The sequence below is a fragment of the Sebastes fasciatus genome, chromosome 13 (assembly GCF_043250625.1).
Source record: "Sebastes fasciatus isolate fSebFas1 chromosome 13, fSebFas1.pri, whole genome shotgun sequence".
In the NCBI taxonomy this organism is placed as follows: domain Eukaryota; kingdom Metazoa; phylum Chordata; class Actinopteri; order Perciformes; family Sebastidae; genus Sebastes; species Sebastes fasciatus.
The window spans coordinates 21,142,107-21,161,708 of record NC_133807.1 but is presented as its reverse complement, the minus strand read 5'-3'; the positions used below and the strand labels follow the sequence as shown (position 1 = coordinate 21,161,708).

Sequence of the window (19,602 nt, the reverse complement as noted above, 5' to 3'; positions counted from 1 at the left end):
TCAAGTGTTCTGAGAGAAAACTAGACTTCTGCACCTCATGGCCCTGTTTTCAGGCTTTAGAAAATCTAGCCCGTGACGGGAGACTTTGACTAATCACAGGTCATTTCATTGAGAGAGAGCGTTCCTATTGGCTGTTCATTCAACGGAGGCAGCTGTCAATCACCCGCGAACTCCGATCAGATGGTCAAACTAGGCAGCGCTGATCAAATATGAATCAATATTCTGTTACTGTAATGCCTATTTCTTGCCAAAAATGTTTTCAAAAACATGTCATAATGTACTGTTTAGCTGTAAAATGAGAAAGTTTGCTCCGGCTGGTGGGCGGTGCTTGGTATTTCCTCAACTTGATCTCAACATGGCTACAGGGTCACAAACTTTCTCATTTTACAGCTAAACAGTACACTACAAGATGTTTCTGGAAACATTTGAGGCGAGAAATAGGCTAGAATATTGATTCATATTTGATCAGCGCTGCCTAGTTTGACCGTTTATTCGGAGTTTGCGAGTGATTGACAGCTGCTCAGAGACGGCAGGCTCCAGCTTGGCTCTGATTGGTTGTTTTCCTCCGGTCTGTGAAATCCTGCAGATGCCATTAGGAGCACCAGAGGACACAGAGGCACATTCAGATTACCTGTCTCATGCACTACTGTCAAGATATAGTGACCGTTTCATAAAAATAACTTTTTTTTAATCATTATTTGCTCCATTTCTACACGCTGCAGCTCTAAAAGAGGCAGCAATACCTCTTTAAAGTATTCATGGATATTTATTTATAACATGCATCAGTATGCAATATTTTAGTTATATGGAAATATCTTTTCAATCAAATCATACAACACTCTCTCCCTCACAAAAAGTGCAATAAACAAGTGCAATACTTCAATCAATGCAATATTGCAATATAAAGAAAATAAAAAAAATGCCTGTGCAATATTTTTATAGTATGCAACCTGCAACCTCTACTGCTCCTATATATATATATATATAAATATATATATATGTGTGTGTGTGTATATATATATATGTATGTATATATATATATATTTTGTATATATATATATATTTATATTTGTTACCATATACCAAGTACTTCCTTTATTATTATACTGTATATTATTTGTAAATACACTATTATTTTAATTTTATTATTTTTTGCTACTTAACTTACTGTTTTCTTAATGGAGCTTCCGAGCAAAAAGTATTTCACACGATTTTTACTTGTATAACCGGTGTTTGACAATAATCATCTTGAATCATGAATCTTTGGTGGAATGTGTGTGTTGCTTCCTGAACTGAAAAAAAATAAGTATTTCCTGTTTTCACACTGTCCCTTTAAATAGATGTAAATTTAAATAGATTAATTTCTTTAAGGGTGGCTTCATAATAAATTATGGGTTTAAGTGATGCTGCTCCTGTTTACTCATCAGTATGATCATTTCTAAAAATAAAAAAAACGTGCTTTTTTTGTCATGTTTTCAACTGAAGTTGTGTAAATTAGGATTTTTACGTGGAGTACGTGAAGGCAGCGGTGGCCCGAGGAACGTCATCATCTCTCTCTCTGTCTCTCTAAAGGAGGATAAACGGGCTCTCCCTGCAGGAGGAGTGCAGAACAACAACTCAACTGTTTTCCATCCGACACAACTCCACAGTAGGAGTTTTTTCTTTTAACTATTTATTCATTTGGACACATTATTGTATCTTCTGCACAATTGGGGTAATTAATCCTATTAGCTATATGTGAATATATATCATAATGTGTGAGCATTTTGTTTTTGCTATTTAAAAAAAAAAATCCTGTGAGATTTTATTTATTTTAAACATCGCATTAAATAATAATAAATTTAAAAAAACACCACAGAGCGTCATGCCCTGGCGCATTTAGATGGCGATCTGGACAGTTGCATCAGTTCCTGTGTGTTAGTGTGTGCGTGTATAAATGGCTGTGCTGCTGCTGCACGCTACTTTTTATTCCCAGGACGCAGAATAGTAATAAATCCTCCTCTGCTAGGGTGAAAAGGAAAAAAGCTGTGATCATAATAAAGACGTCACCCATCCTCCTGCTCTCTGGGTATTGGCTCTCGACTGAGCTTCCAAGTGCGCAGCTATTTGTAAGCTACAACAACAACAACCTTCCAGCAGCACCATGCCCATGGATAACGTAGGGATTTCTCTGAGATCCCCTCACACGAGATCTGCGTCAGATCCATAGCAAAAAAGAAAGAGACAGCCTTTTAAACTGCTCCGGATCTCTCGACTAGTAAGCAAAAAAAAAGAAAAAAAACAGAAGACTTGATCGCGTTGCAACAAATAAGGACGCACAGGACGTGGATTTGAAGGTATTTAATAACTGCGACACTGGATGTGGAGAGGTGCGCACACGCTGGAATAAACGTGCTGTCATTGTGGGTGCTCGCTCTCTTTAAAGTGTTGCACATTTAAATGGATCCTGTGTGTCTCTGCAAAGCTACAGGACACTTCATATAGCTGTGTGCACGACTCATAGTCCAGAAATATAAAAAGCACTGTGGGTAGCTTCACCCACCTCTGTTTTGCTCTTTGTACTTATTTTGGGTTGTGTTCCAGCTCAGACTGGGAACTTGATGTTCACTATAAGGTGATTATGAAACACAGGAAAACTGTACTACGCACTTTTCTGCTCCGCTTCATATTGGTTTTGTTGAAGAGGCACGCCCACTCCTGAGCAATGTGGATCATCATGCTGCTGCTGCTGCTAGATTATTATTATTAAAGACTTTACTTGTTTGTGTGTGTGCACAAGATGAGTTTGTTTGGGTCTAGTATTTGGTCAGTTTGCAGTCTGTACTAGAAACAGTTTAAAGCACCAAGTGTGGGAGGCTCTTTTCTTTTTTTTCTTACATGAAATGTCAGTTTTGTTTTGCTAACAGAGGGGGGCACTCTTTTTAAAAGACTCAAGTGAGGCTGAATGGGGAAGTTTTATGTCTGTGAGAGGCATGTTGTAATAAATACTTAGTAATTTAACACACAGTAAATTACAAAAAGGGACTGATAGCTTATTACACCAAAACTATCAATTATGAGCATACCAATACCTATTAGTTGTATTATTGAGAATTATCAATAAGTATTGGAATATTATTGGAAATTCCTTAAAAAATGAAAATAGTAATGGATAATGTAGTTGTACTCGCTGTATAAAGCCTAGTAATAATTACTTAGTAATTTAACATACAGTAAATTACAAAAAGGGACTGATAGCTTATTACACCAAAACTATCAATTATGAGCATACCAATACCTATTAGTTGTATTATTGAGAATTATCAATAAGTATTGGAATATTATTGGAAATTCCTTAAAAAAAAGTAATGTTTTGGGAACTAACGGCTTAAAAGAAGTATGTAATAATATATCTATTAGCAGAAATTAAAATAGTAATGGATGATGTAGTTGTACTCGCTGTATAAAGCCTAGAAATAAATACTTAGTAATTTAACATACAGTCAATGACCAAAAGGGACTGAAAGCTTATTACACCAAAACTATCAATTATCAGCATACCAATACCTATTAGTTGTATTATTGAGAATTATCAATTGGAATATTATTGGAAATTCCTAAAGAAAATTGTAATGTTTTGGGAACTAACTGCTTAAAAGAAGTATATAATAATATATGTATGAGCAGAAATGAAATATGTAATGGATAATGTACAGCGAGCCGGTCATTGTTGAGAAATAAACCCTGACAGGGTGATGCACGACGAAGCGGAGGGGTCTCGCATCGCCCTGAAGGGGTTTATTTCACAACAATGACCCGCTAGCTGTACATTATCCCGCTTATTACACCGCTACTTACTTAAGAAATCAATAATTTGACACAGAAATGGTCCCCCAGAGTCCGACATCAGAACTGCGTCCATAGCAACGGTCTGTTATACATAGCAACGGTCTGTTATAAAGAAATAACAGACCGTAGATTGACCAATCAGAATTTAGTATTCAACAAAGCGGTGTGCTAAAATGTTAATAATAATAAGTTTTCATCAGTGTATAATCACCTGAAACTAAGAATCGTTGTATTTTTGTTAGCTTAGAATGAGCCCTTCATGAGGGTCCTCTTCACGGAGTCTGCCATGTTGCTCCGCTATGTTTCTACAGTAGCTCAGAACGCACAAACCAAACACTGGCCCTTTGCGTTTAATATGTTACCTGAAGGCCACCGTAGTTCAAAACCGTGGTACCGCCAACCGTTGTCTGACTTGCTCCGTTGCTCTTAAAGTAGTGTTATTATGGTGAGGATGGCCTCTGAGCGAGGTGAACGGCATTACCACAGTTTTGTACTCGGCGGCTCACGTTATCGCAGCCTTGGAAAGGGAGGAGTGAGCGGAGGGGTACACCACTAGATGCCGCCAAATCCTACACACTGCACCTTTAATTTGACAACAGACTCTATCCTGTTTAGTGGTCTTGATGCATCGTATTGTGACATTAGACTTGTTTGACACATAATATCTCTGGCTTTTTAAAGAGTCATGGAGGAAACCGCTGCTGCAGCTCCAGCCTCTGGCACCGGTGCTGCCCCGCCAACCCCAAGACCTCAGCCTTCCTCCTTCGTACCCTCCCACAGCCTGCTGGAGTGGAGACGGAGGGTCAAGTCTGAGTATATGCGCCTTCGCCAATTAAAACGCCTTAAAAAAGTAGAGGAGGTCAAGGTGGGTTAGCACAATTATTGAGAGATGTTGTTCAATGTATGCCTGTGTACTGTATGCATGGTGAGGGGGACTTGCAGTATAGGTGTGTTTACATGTCACTGTTTACGTGTCTTACAGTATGTGTGACATGCTCTTTGTTCTGTTTGATTCCAGACCCTGTTCATGTCCAACAGGCAAAAGATTGAGCAGCAGACTAATGTCCTGAATGCAGAGTGGTCCCGGCTCCGGATTCAGTCCATCCCTCTGTCGACGTCTGGCGGAGTTCTAGCCAACAAGAAGGTGTGTGATATTAAGGTGTGAGAAATCTCCATCACGTTGTGTCCTCTCCACCAGCAGCACCAGTGTTCTGCTCTGATTCCCACCTGGTTGTCAGGTGTTACTAAAATATCTCAGGACAAAGCTGTGTGCCAGAAATGGATCAGCCCTAAAACTGTTCTCTGGCCCTGTGGGAGCTCATAACACAAACAGCCTGAGGGCATGACAGCATTTTTCTCTTCCCCCCGTGCTGTCAGGCTCCGCTTTATCATGTTTACTGGGTTTATTTTCCCTGTTGGGGGTCGAGCAGCAGGTGTATTCGATTATATACTTATAGCATTGTCCAATAATACTCAGGACTGCTCTATTTTCTTGTCAACCCCAACCCACCTCTGGTTGTCTTACAGATGTGCACGGTGGAGTTTGGCTTCCCAGAATTCAAAGCTCAAGCCATTGCCATGAGACCGCTGTCAACGGTGGCAGGAATCCCCTTCATGTACTCCTGGTCGCCCCTGCAGCACAACTACATGGTATGTTATATAAACCACATTGATATTACAGGTGCAGAACACTTTCTATTTTACTGATTCCAGTTTTGAAGATTTTCCTGTGTTCAATGAAAATGGACTTGATCCTCTGTGAGTTGATGAAATGGATGGAACATATGGAATAAATAGGGCTGTAACGATATCAGATTTTTAATACATGATTATCGTGGCCAAAAGAATTCAGGCTAACGATATCTCGATATCTAGAAATTTTGAAAAAATAAAAATAATAATATCAGTCAATTTAATCTTTCATTTTGTGTACTATGTGTTTGGTCTCTTTGGCAAATTAATTACACTCAAAATACAAGTGTAGGAAGTTGGAGAGAGAGTCTGTAATCAGAACTGTATATATCAAATTAATTAAGAGGCTCTGGATTATTTACACAATATTATCATATGTGTATTATTAACATGATATCAATATTTCATTATTATTAGGGCTGTCAATCGATTAAAATATTTAATTGAGATGAATCGCATGATTGTCCATAGTTAATCGCAAATTAATCACACATTTTTATCTGTTCATTGGAGTGGACAAATATGGCGCTTTATGCAAATGTATGTATATATTTATTATTGGAAATCAATTAACAACACAAAACAATGACAAATATTGTCCAGAAACCCTCACAGGTACTGCATCTAGCATAAAACATGCTCAAATCATAACATGACAAACTGCAGCCCAACAGGCAACAACACCTGTCAGTGTGTCAGTGTGCTGACTTGACTATGACTTGCCCCAAACTTTATGTTATTATCATAAAGTGGGCATGTCTGTAAAGGGGAGACTCGTGGGTACCCATAGAACCCATTTTCATTCACATATCTTGAGGTCAGAGGTCAAGGGACCCCTTTGAAAATGATAGTTATTCCTTGCCAAAATTTAGTGTAAGTTTGGAGCGTTATTTAGCTTCCTTCCCGTACGACATGGTTGATACCAATGTATTCTTTCGAAAGATTCCTTAAAACTGAGACCGCTATAACCTCCAAAAGATCGTTATCAGAAGTTGCGTTAATGCGTTAAAGAAATTAGTGGCGTTCAAATTAATTTACGTTAACGCCTTATTATCGAGTTAACTTTGACAGCCTTAATTTTTTAATATCACAGTTATCGTCAGTACCAGTATATCTAACACCGCTACATTTAAACCAGTTGGAGAAACTCAAGAACATCATCAAGCTAAAAGCACCCTTTATTCCAAAAAAGTTTTATTTTCAAAATACATAGTTTTTACTGGCAACATGCTCTGCAACACAACTTGGTTTACGTTTCTTATAATTTATATCCAGTCCATTTGTGTACATTTGTTGGACTGTGGCATGTGGACATATTGTGAACTTGTTTGTTACTTTAACGTTTTTGGCTGTAGGTCCTCAAAAGCATCACCGGTGGTGGCGTGACATACCCGTCTTGACGAATTTATTTGGTTCTTAGGTGGAGGATGAAACGTTCCTTCACAACATCCCGTACATGGGCGACGAGGTGCTGGAACAGGACGAGGCCTTCCTGGAGGAACTCATCGACAACTACGATGGTGTCCATGGTGACAGAGGTGTGTGTTGAATGTACTGTCCCATTAAAGGGATACTTCAGGTGTTTTGAAGTGGGGTTGTATGAGGTACTTATCCATAGTCAGTGTATTACCTACAGTAGATGATGGTCGGCACGCCCCCAGTTTAGAGAAGGAGTTACTTCAGGGAATCAAAGCAATATACTGCTGTGGACGGGGCCGGCAGCAAAACCTTTTAGCCACCGAAAAGAAAGGGCCACCTAAAATAAATCATTATCAGTTTAAGTGTACGCTATATTTAGAATATTTTCGCCGTAAGACAGCTATACAGTCTATGTTTCTGACGGGGAACTGAAGCTGTTATATATGATCTCGCCACCAGATTCCATTGAAAAAAACGGTAATTTTACCTCTCAGAACACGGGGGTGGCTGGCCAAAGTCACACAATAGCACAAACAAACAAACCGATCAAGGCAGCGATAGATAGATGGATACAACTGCTTCAGTTCCCCATCAGAAAAGGCTGTCTGATGGCAAGATTAAGCGGTGAAAATATTCTAAATATAGCAGATAAGTACCTCATACAAACCCACTTCAAATCACCCAAAATATCTCTTTAAGATGTCTGCACAGATCCTACAATCTAACACCTTTCATACTTAATATTACTGCAACATCCACATGGGAATTTGGTTTATTATATTTTGATGATGCAGCTAATGTCATATTTTCTGTGAAAAAACATTAATATTTAAGGGATTGGCATTCTGACGTGTTAATTATGTCCCAGAGGGGGGCTTTATCAGCGATGAGGTCTTTAAAGAGCTGGTGGAAGCCTTGAGCCAGTACTCTGACCACGAGGAGGAGGAAGAGGAGGAAGCAGCGGTGACGACGACGACGGCGGCGACGATGACGACGACGGCGACGACGACGACGGCGGCGGCGGTGGCAGCAGAGGTGACGGCAAAGAAGGAGGACGAGAGAGTGATGAGGAGGAGCTCAGTGGAGGGTTCAGAAGAGACCAAACCTGGTACTGTGGCTTTCAGCAGGAGGAAGAGGAGGAGCACTACTGAGGGTGAGCTGCTCTGTGAGAGAACAAGAGGGCTGCAGCGTGAACAAGGCTGGTACTGTTCCTCTCATTACACTGTACAGCTGCCACAAGGTCGCCCTGCCACAGCAGCCCTTGCACGGGCATTGTTTACTTTAAAGCTGCCCCTGTGTCCCTGCATGGCTACAGTGTGTGTGAGGGGAACCTGTTTGTCCATGACACCGATATGGCCCGGCTCTAATTACAGAACTTAATGACCTCTCGTACCGAGCTTTATAGGAAACTAGTCTGTATACACACTTAGTGATAGTGAAATGGAAGTCACTCAGGTACTGGTGCACAAACACATCCATGAATGAAAGATACTGAAAAAAGAAAACTACACTGTTTATATTACATCACTTGGAGCTGTTTTTAGAACAACGTAATTGCTAACTGGCCTTGAGCGTTGGGAACATTTCTGTATTGCAAAATGTTTAAAAGAACATATTACATAAGCTTTATTTGTATCAAAACCTGACGTGTGGACAAAAGTGGGTTATTCGCTTAACCAACTCTCTTTCTATCTCCCAAAGTGAGGGACGTGTCCAGCAGCAAGAAGGCCCCCAACGACAATATATTTACAGCCATCGCCTCAATGTTCCCTTACAAGGGCACCACGGAGGAGCTGAAGGAAAAGTAAGAAAAAGTGCAGCGAAACTGGGGATCTCTGTGCACAATGCCGAACAGGCCGTTGCTTAGTGTTCACCATGGAGACGAGAGCTGTCAGGGAGGGAAGTAATAATGGTGGCTCCCTCTCAGGCTCTCTGACTCAAAGGAGCACTTGCATCAGCATCTGAAAGAGCTTTAAAGAAACACCTACAACTTCACCCAGCAACTTCAATTCATAGTGCTACTGCGGTAAAAGAATATATATATATATTACTGCTAAAACTCTCCCTGTCACCTCCACAGGTACAAGGACCTCTTGGAGCCCCCCCGCCCGGTGAAGCTGCCCCCTCTCTGCACCCCAAACCTGGACGGACCCTTTGCTAAGTCTGTACAGCGGGAGCAGTCGTTACACTCCTTCCACACGCTCTTCTGCAGACGCTGCTTCAAATACGACTGTTTCCTCCACCGTAAAGGCTTCATTTATGTTAATTATTAAATAAATAGAGATTGTGATAAATACATAATGATTATATTATCATTTCCCAGCTTTATTTATGTATTTGTGTACAGTTTCTAACTACAACAGAGAGTCAAAAATATGTTTGTTTCTGTCCATAAAGCCTTCCATGCTACACCCAATGTTTACAAGAGGAAGAGTAAGGAGATCCGCATCGAGACCGAACCATGTGGTGTAGACTGCTTCCTGTTACAGGTATGCCAACTTCACAATTATGTAACCCAGTTGTTTTTAAAAGTCTGACACTGTGGGCCTCCCCTCAGACAAAGCTTACAAAAATGCGCCCCTCATTCACCTTAGTTTACTTGCTTAGTTTCCCTCAATTCCTGGATGCCTATGGGATCGCAACACGTTCTCATCCCAACTCTTCACATAGCGCTGCTTTGTCACGCCCCTTGGCGTCACTTTATTTTCTGCATCAAAACCACTATAGTTACCCTTGGCGTCACTTTATTTTCTGCATCAAAACCACTATAGTTACCCTTGGCGTCACTTTATTTTCTGCATCAAAACCACTATAGTTACCCTTGGCGTCACTTTCGGATTAGGCAACAAAACCACTATAGTTAGGTTTAGGAAAGAACGACATGGTTAGGCTTAAAACTACTACGTTTGTAAAGTGAAAATGTCACTGAACGTTGTGAACACGGGACACAAACAAACAGCTGATTATAACTGGACACGAACAGCGGTCTCCTGGATAAAAGCCTTGTGTTTGTTGGACCCATTCACCTCCTATCCGGCCCGTCCTGAGTGTTTCGCTCTTTAAACCACGTCACCACACTCCTGGTGCACTTTGTCTGAGCGTTTGCCGTTGTCGTGGATGGGTTTACATTGTAGTTAATGGAACGCCCGGTGTGTTTCATACCGGCGCTAATGGGTACCGTGACAAAACCTTGGTATTTGATGCCCTGGGAATGAGAACAGGCTGGGGATTTTAATTATGTTTTTTTGATCCCATAGACACTCAACAATTGAGCCAAGATAGCCTAATATTGACATAACTTCAGACGATACCAAATACATAAAAAAGGTCTGTCATAAGGCATTTATTAGTTTCTGAAAAACAGTAAAATTCCCCAAAACATGTGTATCTCTGAACTCTTTCTTGAACTAAATAACACACATTTAGGCTATTCTATGTGATCTTCTTTTAATAACTAATGTAATATTTTCACTTCCATTTACTGAGCCTCCACTGAAACGGTTTGGATCCCTCCTGAGGCGGCCTGCCTCCCACTTTGAAAACCTCTGTTGTAACCTATTCATGAATTCTGTAGTACATGCTATATGTTGTTGTTTACTCTTTGTTGTTCTTCCTCTTCTGAAGAAAGGGGCTAAAGAGTTTGTGGATCAGAACATGTTACGGTCACAGCGGTCTCGGAGGCGCCGAAAGCAGCAGCGTCCCACCAGCTCCAGCTGCCCTGGACCGTCTGCGCCTGTTGAGGAAGTACAGGGACAGGAAGGCAACAGCGACCATGAAACCACCTCCTCCTCAGGTAGGACTCTGGTCTCACAGGAACTGGGTTTTGAAACCACCAGGTGCTTTGTCTACTCTAGGCATGATGACTAAGGGAGTTATGGAAAAGGTTCAGTTTCTTATTCTGTAGTTTTTTATTTTTACTTTAACTCATTGCTATATATTTCCCAATTTTTCAGCTACTCTTAAGTAAATCTCAGTACAGACACAGTTATTTGAGTGTGTGTCTGAGTCACAGTATGACTGGGTGGATGCATCATTTACCATAACCTCCCCCAAATCCCTCCCCCTCTGGAACGCTGCCCCGACTGGCTGCAGCCTTTCAGAAAAAGTGAAATTTGGCAGAAGATGATAGCTTACAAGTCATATCCTGCTCTCTCCTCTGTCTCCCTGCTTCCATCTCCCCTCAATATCAGCTCTCTCTCGCCAAGTAAAATAAACCTGCCATTAGTTTTGCATGCTTCAGCCCCAACATAAACACTTTGTTCCCTCTCCCCCCTCCTCCTACTGTGTCCTTTTTTTCTGTTGATATCTTCATGTGGAGAGCAGCAGGAGGGAAATAAGAGCAATCTCCTCTGGTTCTTTATGTTCCCCTCCTCCCCTGGAGCTCTCAGGTTGTTGTTCGTCGCCATCACTGGAGTCTCTGTTGTTCTTGGAAACCGCTCGTGCTCAGCCAGTGACTCAGCAGACTTTCCCGCACGTGTTGAGATAATGTGGGAAAAAAAAAAACAGATTGTTGAGCAGATTAATAAAGATACTCAGTGCTGGAGCATGTGGCCACAGCAATGCTGCATTCAGCCTGTTGCCAAGCAACATTCGGCTCTCTGCCTCGAGCTGTGGGTGTACGAGCATCAGTCTTGAATATCCAAAAAGCGAAATCAAAGCCAGTGTGTGTGTGTGTGCACATGCAGATACACAAAAGTGGCAGCCAGAAATAGCTACATGTGTGTGAGCGTAGGGTTAAATTAGCATGCTGATGTGTGTGTGGGCAGATATAAAAAAGCTGTCAAAAACCTTTTGCCAATACAAAAGTGTGCGTGCGCAGCTGCACGCGAGTAGATTGAAGAAATATGAACCAAACTTTCTGCCAAGAGTCCAGTGATACTAAAGTGTTTCTGTGTGTGTGTAACAGAGGGGAATTCGCGATGCCAGACTCCCACCAAGCTGCGTCCAGGGGATGATGATGGCGAGCAGCAGGCGTGCTGTGCGGTCCAGTGGAGCGGGGCGGAGGAGTCACTGTTCAGGGTGCTACACGGCACATACTTCAACAACTTTTGCTCCATCGCTCGCCTCATCGGTACAAAGAGCTGCAAGGAGGTAAAATGTCCGAACACTTAAAGGAAAACTTCACCCACAAAATGACCATCAGTTACTCATCCCGTGTTACCTTGAAATCTTGAAGAAAACGTAGTTTTTCTCACACGCCACCACGGTGAATGGAGAATCAAAAATGGAGAAAAGCATTCAGGTGGATCTATTGGCAGAAATGGAATAGAATATGAATAATTATGATTTCTTTAGTGTATAATCACCTGAAAATAATTGTGTTTTCATTACCTTAGAATGAGACGTTTATATCTACATACGGAGCGGGTCCTCTTCACAGAGTCTGTTGCACCACCATGTTTCTACAGTAGCCCAGAACGGACAATCCAAAAACTGGCTCTAGAGAGGGCCTTTCACGTTTTCATGTCGGCCACCGTAGTTCTCCGACACGCTTGGCACACAGGAGAGGTTTCACTTGGTTGCAATCTGCAATCACAACTAGAGGCCCCCAAATCCTACACCATGGCCATTTAACAACAGCAAAACTATATCAGAACATCAGTTTACAAACTTTCACAGAACTCGTGCAGTAAAATCCAAGTCCAAGATATCGTGTTTTTTATTCCACACATTCTTCTTCCTTGTCAAAACCTGCTGCCTACATTACCCACAATGCAACCAAAGCACCAACACTTCAGTCTGAGTGTGTTATGTTTGTAGTGGATAATCTAGCTATGAGCCACCAGCCTCAAGCAGAGATGAGAGGGGGGGCTACAGGTCTGGTACAATGAGCTCATTTCATACTATCACCCCCAGGTTGTTTTCATTTCAAACTTGTAGTCTTCAGACCTAAACGATGCTGCCTCTGGAGCCACAAAAGGCTTCATACAACCTTTAATAGTAGTAATAATAGTAATAATCCCCAAGATCCCCACAGATTTTGATGTATGAAATTGGTCGAGTTCCCCTTTAAAATGCCAGACGCTGGAGTGAGATAAAGGCTAAAAATAGATGTGACACTTCCAAACACTACAGTAGAGCCGAAAAGACACATAAAACAAACCCATGCAAAGGGAATGGTGACAAATAGGAAATAAAAGAAAGACCATATTATGAGAAATGAGGTCTTCATTTTAGAGACAGCAATTGTGAGTTGCTAGCTGTCTCATCTGTTGTCTACTAGCTGCATTAGCTATGAGATGTAGTTTTAGATGATAAATAATGATCAAACAAATCTGAAAATGATGCATATGTAAAGTACACAACATACTTATGTTGCTGATTTCTGTCGCTGTTTGGGTCAGTGTGAGTGTAATAACACATGCATCCTGTGCCTGTGGTTTTGTGGTGTGGATAATTGGGCTGACTACAGAGAGAATGGCATGTGGCTCCATAAACACGGATGCTTACCAGATGTGACGTCTCTTATGTTTTCTCATGATGCAGTCGTTCAGCCATGGACATTCCCAGACTTATGTCAATAACGTGCCATGTGGGCTGAGTGCATAGCAAGACCTGTGGAGAAAATATTACAACTTCTAAATTAGATTTCAAAAGTGTTTTTTTCTATTGAATGCAATATACGCAGTAAAGAACAGGTAAAACAAATATTGAACATATTTAAGACATGTTTACATCCACCCTTGTAGCGCCTCTTGTCACACAGTCAGTCCAGAGTCTGCATCGAACTGTCCGTCACGGCCCTGCTGGTATCCAGAGGGCCCCGCCCACTGCTCAACTGAGTGGAAATGCTGAAACCAGCTGCATCATTATGTATGTCTGTGTCCTAGGGAGGAGGCCAAATCTGGGTTTTGGCAGCCAGAAGTGGTTGAGTGTGTTTGTGTGTGTGTGTGTGCGCACAGATGCATGTTTGGCCTCTGCAGTGGAGTTTTGATAACACAGGACGGAGGGGAGAGGATGTTCTGTGGCGTAATCGCGGCAATGTGCTTTTCAGCTTGAGAGGGCACAACGTTACACAACGTAATTACGACGAAGAAAACATAATTTCTTCACAGTAGTGCACATTTGTGATTAATTAACTGGTTGTGTTGTTTTCATTTCCCACAGGTTTATGAGTTTGCAGTGAAGGAGGTCCTGATCCATCGTGTTCCTTTGGTCCCTGGAGACATCGCACCCCAAAAGAAGAAACGGAAACACAGGCATGATATCTCCAGTTACTCTCCCTCTTTTTCCTGAATGATGGGAACATGAACATAACATGATATTTTGCAAAAGGGAGCTTGACTCTCAATGAAACTTCCCTGAATAGATAAAGGTTCAAATAAATACTTAAATCTCACAGAGATAAATGTATTATGCACTGTTGCATTAGTATTAAATCTGCATTTGGCCGCCTGTCACATTTCAGTTCTTGCCACTTATGAAAAGTGAATTAAAGAGGACCTGGTTCATACTTGTATTTTGGGTTTCAACTAGAACGTGCTTTAATGTTAAAAAACTAACCATACCCCCCCCCTTTCAAAAAGCCCAGACTGCTCTGATTGGTCAACCAAACCAATCCAACCCTCTTTGGACTCTGCTCCAGGTCCTCTCTTATTAGCTTTGTTTGAGAGCGTGTCAAACTAATCTGCTAGGCAGGTATTATGCAAATGTGTTACTTGATGACATCACCACGTTACGGAAGAAAAGGCGGGACTTCAAGCAAAGCGTTTTAGGCAGTTCAGGAGCAGTGTTTTTGTGGCTGGGACTTTGGGCTTTGTATCTTTGCAGACCTTTTACCTGCACAAAAAACCATATAACACACTAAAGGAAAGGGAAAAAGCACAAAAGCATAACAGGTCCTCTTTAACTGAATGGGTGTGGAACAAGTTAGAGGAGTTTTTGACTCTGTCATTGTGTTTGTTTAACAGGTTATGGGCGAAGATTCAACTAAAGAAAGGTACGTTCACCTGAAAATACAAACACTGCAGCATGACTAACACTACACTGTGCCCTCTGAAATACAACGCAGCTTTCTGTGCCAGTCTGAGGGCTTTGTCCTCTGTTGCTCCAGATAACTCGTCCAATCAGGTGTACAAATACCAGCCATGTGACCACCCCGACCATCCGTGCGACAGCTCCTGCCCGTGTGTGATGACCCAGAATTTCTGTGAGAAGTTCTGCCAGTGCGAGAATGAGTGTGAGTGTCACCTTTCTTATTCACCGGTGTGACCAATGCTCTCATGTACTGTGTGCTTCTTTCTTTCATGCACAAACAAAAAAGACCTTGTAATGCTGAAGGGAAATTGTTTGTCATAACCGCATTTTCCACAGAAAGCTCTCTGTAGCTTTAAAGCCCTTTTTTTCCAGGCCACAATAGAGCAGAATGTAAAACGATTCTGCAGTATTCTGGCAGCGGTCAGAGGAGAAACTGTCCTCTGGCCGGGATAGGTGGGTGTCTGTTTAATATAGAGCTGCGTTCACAATGAGGCATTCGCTGCAGCAGCAACGACCCAGAACTGTGTTTTCCGAAATGGCCACATGGTGGAGGAATGCATTTAGTATGTTGTCCTCTGGAGAGTTTCCAACAGAGAACAGAGATACGATGTAGTAAATATTTTTGCTATGGTTTGGACTAGATGGTTTTGCTTCATTTGTTCATCCGTTGCGGTTCGGTCACCTTCTCTCCCCCCCTCCTCCCTCCCCGACTGTTACCTCGCCTTTTCCCGTAGCCGAGGCAAGCCGGTGCCAAACAGGAAGCAGCCCCCGGTTTCACATGTGTATGCGCTAAAGACTTGGAGGGAAATCAAAGGGACGTGACAGGCTCTCTGCCTGATATACAACATCATCTCCAACATCAGTATGAGTCAAACAGCTCCGGCTAAACAACGCTGGATGATGCAGACACATAAAACCCACACGGGCTGGGAATGGGAGGTTGAAACGGCACGACTGAGAAGACAAATGAGCTCTTGTTATGGACAGTTTTCCCCAAGCACAGGCTGCTGGAAAGACATTTCGGTTATTCTTGCCTGATCCCTCTGCTCATCTGCCCGGAGGGTGTTGTGTTTCACTCTGCAAAATTGTATTTCAGCATTTCTGCCAGCAGAGGTCTCTGAGTGATGGGCTTCTCAGTGTTACTCAGCCATTGAACCATTTCAGTGCTGCAACTGCATTTAGAGATGGGATTATTTATCATATTGTGTTCCGCCGAGTCATTATAATGTATTATCTTTCTGTATTGCTGCATGCAGTTTGCTCATAAACCTTTTAAGCATGTCCCCTTTCACAGCAGCTATGTGTCCTGATGTTTTCCAGGCCAGAATCGCTTCCCAGGCTGCAGGTGTAAGACACAGTGCAACACCAAACAGTGTCCATGCTACCTGGCTGTGAGGGAATGTGACCCAGATCTGTGCATGACCTGCGGCACCGCAGACCACTGGGACACCAAAACCATCGCCTGCAAGAACTGCAGCATCCAGAGAGGCCTGAAAAAGGTACACAAGGACACTTGAAGGTCTAATATTCTGTTTTTCTGGAGACAGGTTAGTGGAGTTTAGATCCCTTGTATATGACTTGTGGTGTGCTAACCTACATCTGACTTCTCTCAGCACCTGCTTTTGGCTCCATCAGATGTCGCCGGATGGGGCACCTTCATCAAAGAGCCGGTTCAGAAGAATGAGTTCATCTCTGAATACTGCGGAGAGGCAAGTTCAGTGCAGTTTAGTCAGATTTGAAAATATATATTTATGAGCTCTCAGCTCGATTGAAGTTTTGTACCTACAGTGTATATTAATCCTGTGTGTGTGCTTGAGCAGCTGATCTCCCAGGATGAGGCAGACCGACGTGGAAGGATCTATGACAAATACATGTCTAGCTTCCTTTTCAACTTGAACAATGGCAAGTATTCACATTCCTCCTCTGCTCATAACCATACTGTACCACTTTCACCATATTTTACATAATCCTTAAAGGGATAGGATGGGTGTTTAGAAATGGGGTTGTATGAGATACTTATCCATAGTCAGTGTATTACCTACAGTAGATGACGGTCAGCACGCCCCCAGTTTGGAGAAACAGACAGGAGTTACCTCACAGAAGCAAAGGAATGTACTGATGTGGACAGGGGCCGGCAGCAAAACATATTTTAGCCACCTTAAAGAAAGACCCACCTTAAAAAAAACTATCAGTTTAAGTGTACGCTATATTTAGAATATTTTTACTGCTTAACCTTGCCACCAGACAGCCGTTTCTGACTGGGAACTAAAGCTGTTATATCCATCTATGCTCTCACCAAAGCCACCAGACTGTATTGAAAAAAATGTAATTTTACCTCGCAGAACTCAGGGTTTGCTGGTCTACCAGATCAGTTAGTTTGTTTGTGTTATTGTGTGAGCGGTAGACCAGCAACCCCCGTGTTCTGCGAAGTAAAATTACAGTTTTTTTCAATGGAATCTGGTGGCTTTGGCGAGAGCACAGATAACGGCTTCAGTTCCCCAAGGTAAGGTAAACCGGAGAAAATATTAGAAATCTTGCATACACTGATATTGATTTTTTTTAGGTGAGCCTTTCTTTTAGGTGACTAAAATACGCTTTGCTGCCGACCCCGTCCACAGCCGTACATTTTCTCCAAACTGGGGACATGCCGATCGTCATCTACTGTAGGTAATACACTGACTATGGATAAGTACCTCATACAGCCCCACTTCTAATCACCCAAACTATCCCTTTAATGCTCTCCATGTCTCTCTGTAGACTTTGTAGTGGATGCCACGCGAAAGGGGAACAAAATCCGCTTTGCAAATCATTCAGTTAACCCCAACTGCTACGCAAAAGGTAAGACTGAATCCGTTTGTTTTTGAAAAAATGAATTTGAGTCTTTTGTTGGCTAATACTACATTTGTTGCCATTACAGTGGTAATGGTAAACGGAGACCACCGCATTGGTATCTTTGCCAAACGAGCGATCCTGCAAGGAGAGGAGCTTTTCTTCGACTACAGGTAGAGTCACGGGCCTTTTAGTGACTCTCCATCAGCTTCAAAGTAAAATAAAAAAAAACAGGGCGCACTGTACATTGCGACTGGATTACTAGCTTCCATATATAGTTCCTGTATACTAACTCAGACTCTTCCCCTTGCTTCCACAGATACAGCCAAGCGGATGCCCTCAAATATGTGGGGATAGAGAGGGAGGTAGACATGACCTAGCTACACCTCCATAACCCGTCCCTCACTCCTCCGCCACCCACTAATGCTTCTGTCCCTCTCTGTAGCGTCACATCTAGCTGACGAGTTTCCATGAACAGTCGCTGTCTCTGCCCTCTCTGCTGCACTTCTAAAAATAGAGAGTCCCTCCCGGCTGTTTGCAGGTGCTCCCTCCCGCCCTGCAGACACCGAACTGTACCACCTCCCACAGTGACGGCAGTCAGCTCTCCCTCTCATCCCACCTACCTGCAAGAGTGTATACGCCAAGCTTATGGAACTAAACTATTTAAAGTGGAAATACTATTAAACCGTATCGCTTACCGCACCAAGAGGATCACATTTTTGTTTTGTTTCATCTTGTTAAAGCAAAGAGGTCGTGGTTACCCATCATACAGTGTGTTACTCTTTAAGCAGTTTTGTTACTGTACTTATAGACCGGCTTCTTTTTTTTTACCTCTCAATATGTAATGCAAGCTTTTACATCGTACCTAATGATGACCAGTGAAATGCATGTGCTGTCTCTTGGATAAACAAACCATTAAACAATGTTAGCCACAGCATTAGCTTCAGTCAGACTCTGCTCTGTGCAGTCTCTCAGTATTGTAGTGTGATGTTACCCGCTGTCTGTTCTTCAGAAGAACTTGACCAGCGTTGTATGTTCTTCCGTCAGCGGCTAGCATCACCACCACATCTCTATGGTAAAATAAGTTATTGTGCATTTATATCATTGTTCTGCAAAAAAATAGGCAACCAGACAAGAAACCGACTGACTGAATGTAACCTGTGATGATGGTGAAGAGATCTCATCCCTCTTTTCATTTTACATATTAACCCGTTCTTTTGGTACTCTGAGCAACGTGCATGCACATCAAACATTTATTGTCATGTTTACATGATCTGGAGGCCTTCACATGTTGTGAAGGAAATGATTAACACATTAACAAGTCACACAGTAAATGTCGTCCTTTCAAAAATTCAAGTGCCAAATGATTCCACACAGAAAAAAGGCTGAAACAGTGTGGATGTGTTGCATAATTAACAGAGGTGTCGTAAAGGTTATGATCATACAAGACAAAAGCAAAATTATCAGTGTTTGACCAAATATTAAAGTCCCCCACATGTGAATGTAAAATATCTTTTATCATCTATTTTTTTTATATGTCCAGATTTGTTATCCACCCTGTTTTTCATTTATAAAACATTAAAGCCCACTTGGAAATGAGATCTTTCTCGATAGGGATGAACAAAATGGAGTTTACTGCTATGTACAGTGTATGCCTATAAAAATAAAAGTTTAACTTTATACATTAAAAAATGCTGTTCGAGTCCTTGAGTGTGTTAATTGTGTCTCTGTGCAAAAAAGCACCTAAAATAACACACTGACGATTTCCTTCAAGCTTCTTTTATTGAGGTGACGGTTTGGCTTCGCCTGGATTTACACAGTAATGGTCATTTACAGTGAAAGTATTACAAAACAAAA

At 42.0% G+C, this 19,602-nt stretch overlaps 1 protein-coding gene across 4 annotated transcripts; it reads left to right on the top strand.

Moving 5' to 3' along the window:
- The first annotated feature begins 1,520 nt into the window (after positions 1-1,520).
- Positions 1,521-19,437, top strand: ezh1 (enhancer of zeste 1 polycomb repressive complex 2 subunit). Of its 4 annotated transcripts, none has more exons than XM_074656118.1 (21): positions 1,604-1,714; positions 2,009-2,336; positions 4,510-4,693; positions 4,847-4,972; positions 5,356-5,478; positions 6,941-7,058; positions 7,808-8,092; positions 8,641-8,743; positions 9,020-9,183; positions 9,337-9,428; positions 10,564-10,732; positions 11,846-12,030; positions 14,047-14,138; positions 14,850-14,878; positions 14,993-15,118; positions 16,237-16,415; positions 16,530-16,625; positions 16,737-16,818; positions 17,674-17,754; positions 17,834-17,918; positions 18,065-19,437. In XM_074656118.1, the coding sequence occupies exons 3-21, from the start codon at positions 4,514-4,516 to the stop codon at positions 18,123-18,125; spliced, it is 2,376 nt and encodes a 791-aa protein (XP_074512219.1). In that variant the 5' UTR covers positions 1,604-1,714; positions 2,009-2,336; positions 4,510-4,513; the 3' UTR covers positions 18,126-19,437. The 4 variants fall into 4 exon arrangements, with proteins under 4 accessions (XP_074512221.1, XP_074512220.1, XP_074512219.1 ...); XM_074656121.1 differs by lacking the exon at positions 1,604-1,714 and having other exon boundaries at positions 1,784-2,336; positions 4,847-4,987; positions 7,808-7,917; positions 7,951-8,092; XM_074656120.1 differs by lacking the exon at positions 2,009-2,336 and having other exon boundaries at positions 1,521-1,648.
- Positions 19,438-19,602: the final 165 nt, after the last annotated feature.

Coding starts and splice junctions, on each gene's coding strand:
- ezh1 (XM_074656120.1), top strand. CDS start 4,514: ATGGAGGAAACCGCTGCTGCAGCTCCAGCCTCTGGCACCGGTGCTGCC. Junction 4,973..5,355: donor GAGTTCTAGCCAACAAGAAG/GTGTGTGATATT, acceptor GTTGTCTTACAG/ATGTGCACGGTGGAGTTTGG. Junction 16,416..16,529: donor TCCAGAGAGGCCTGAAAAAG/GTACACAAGGAC, acceptor GACTTCTCTCAG/CACCTGCTTTTGGCTCCATC.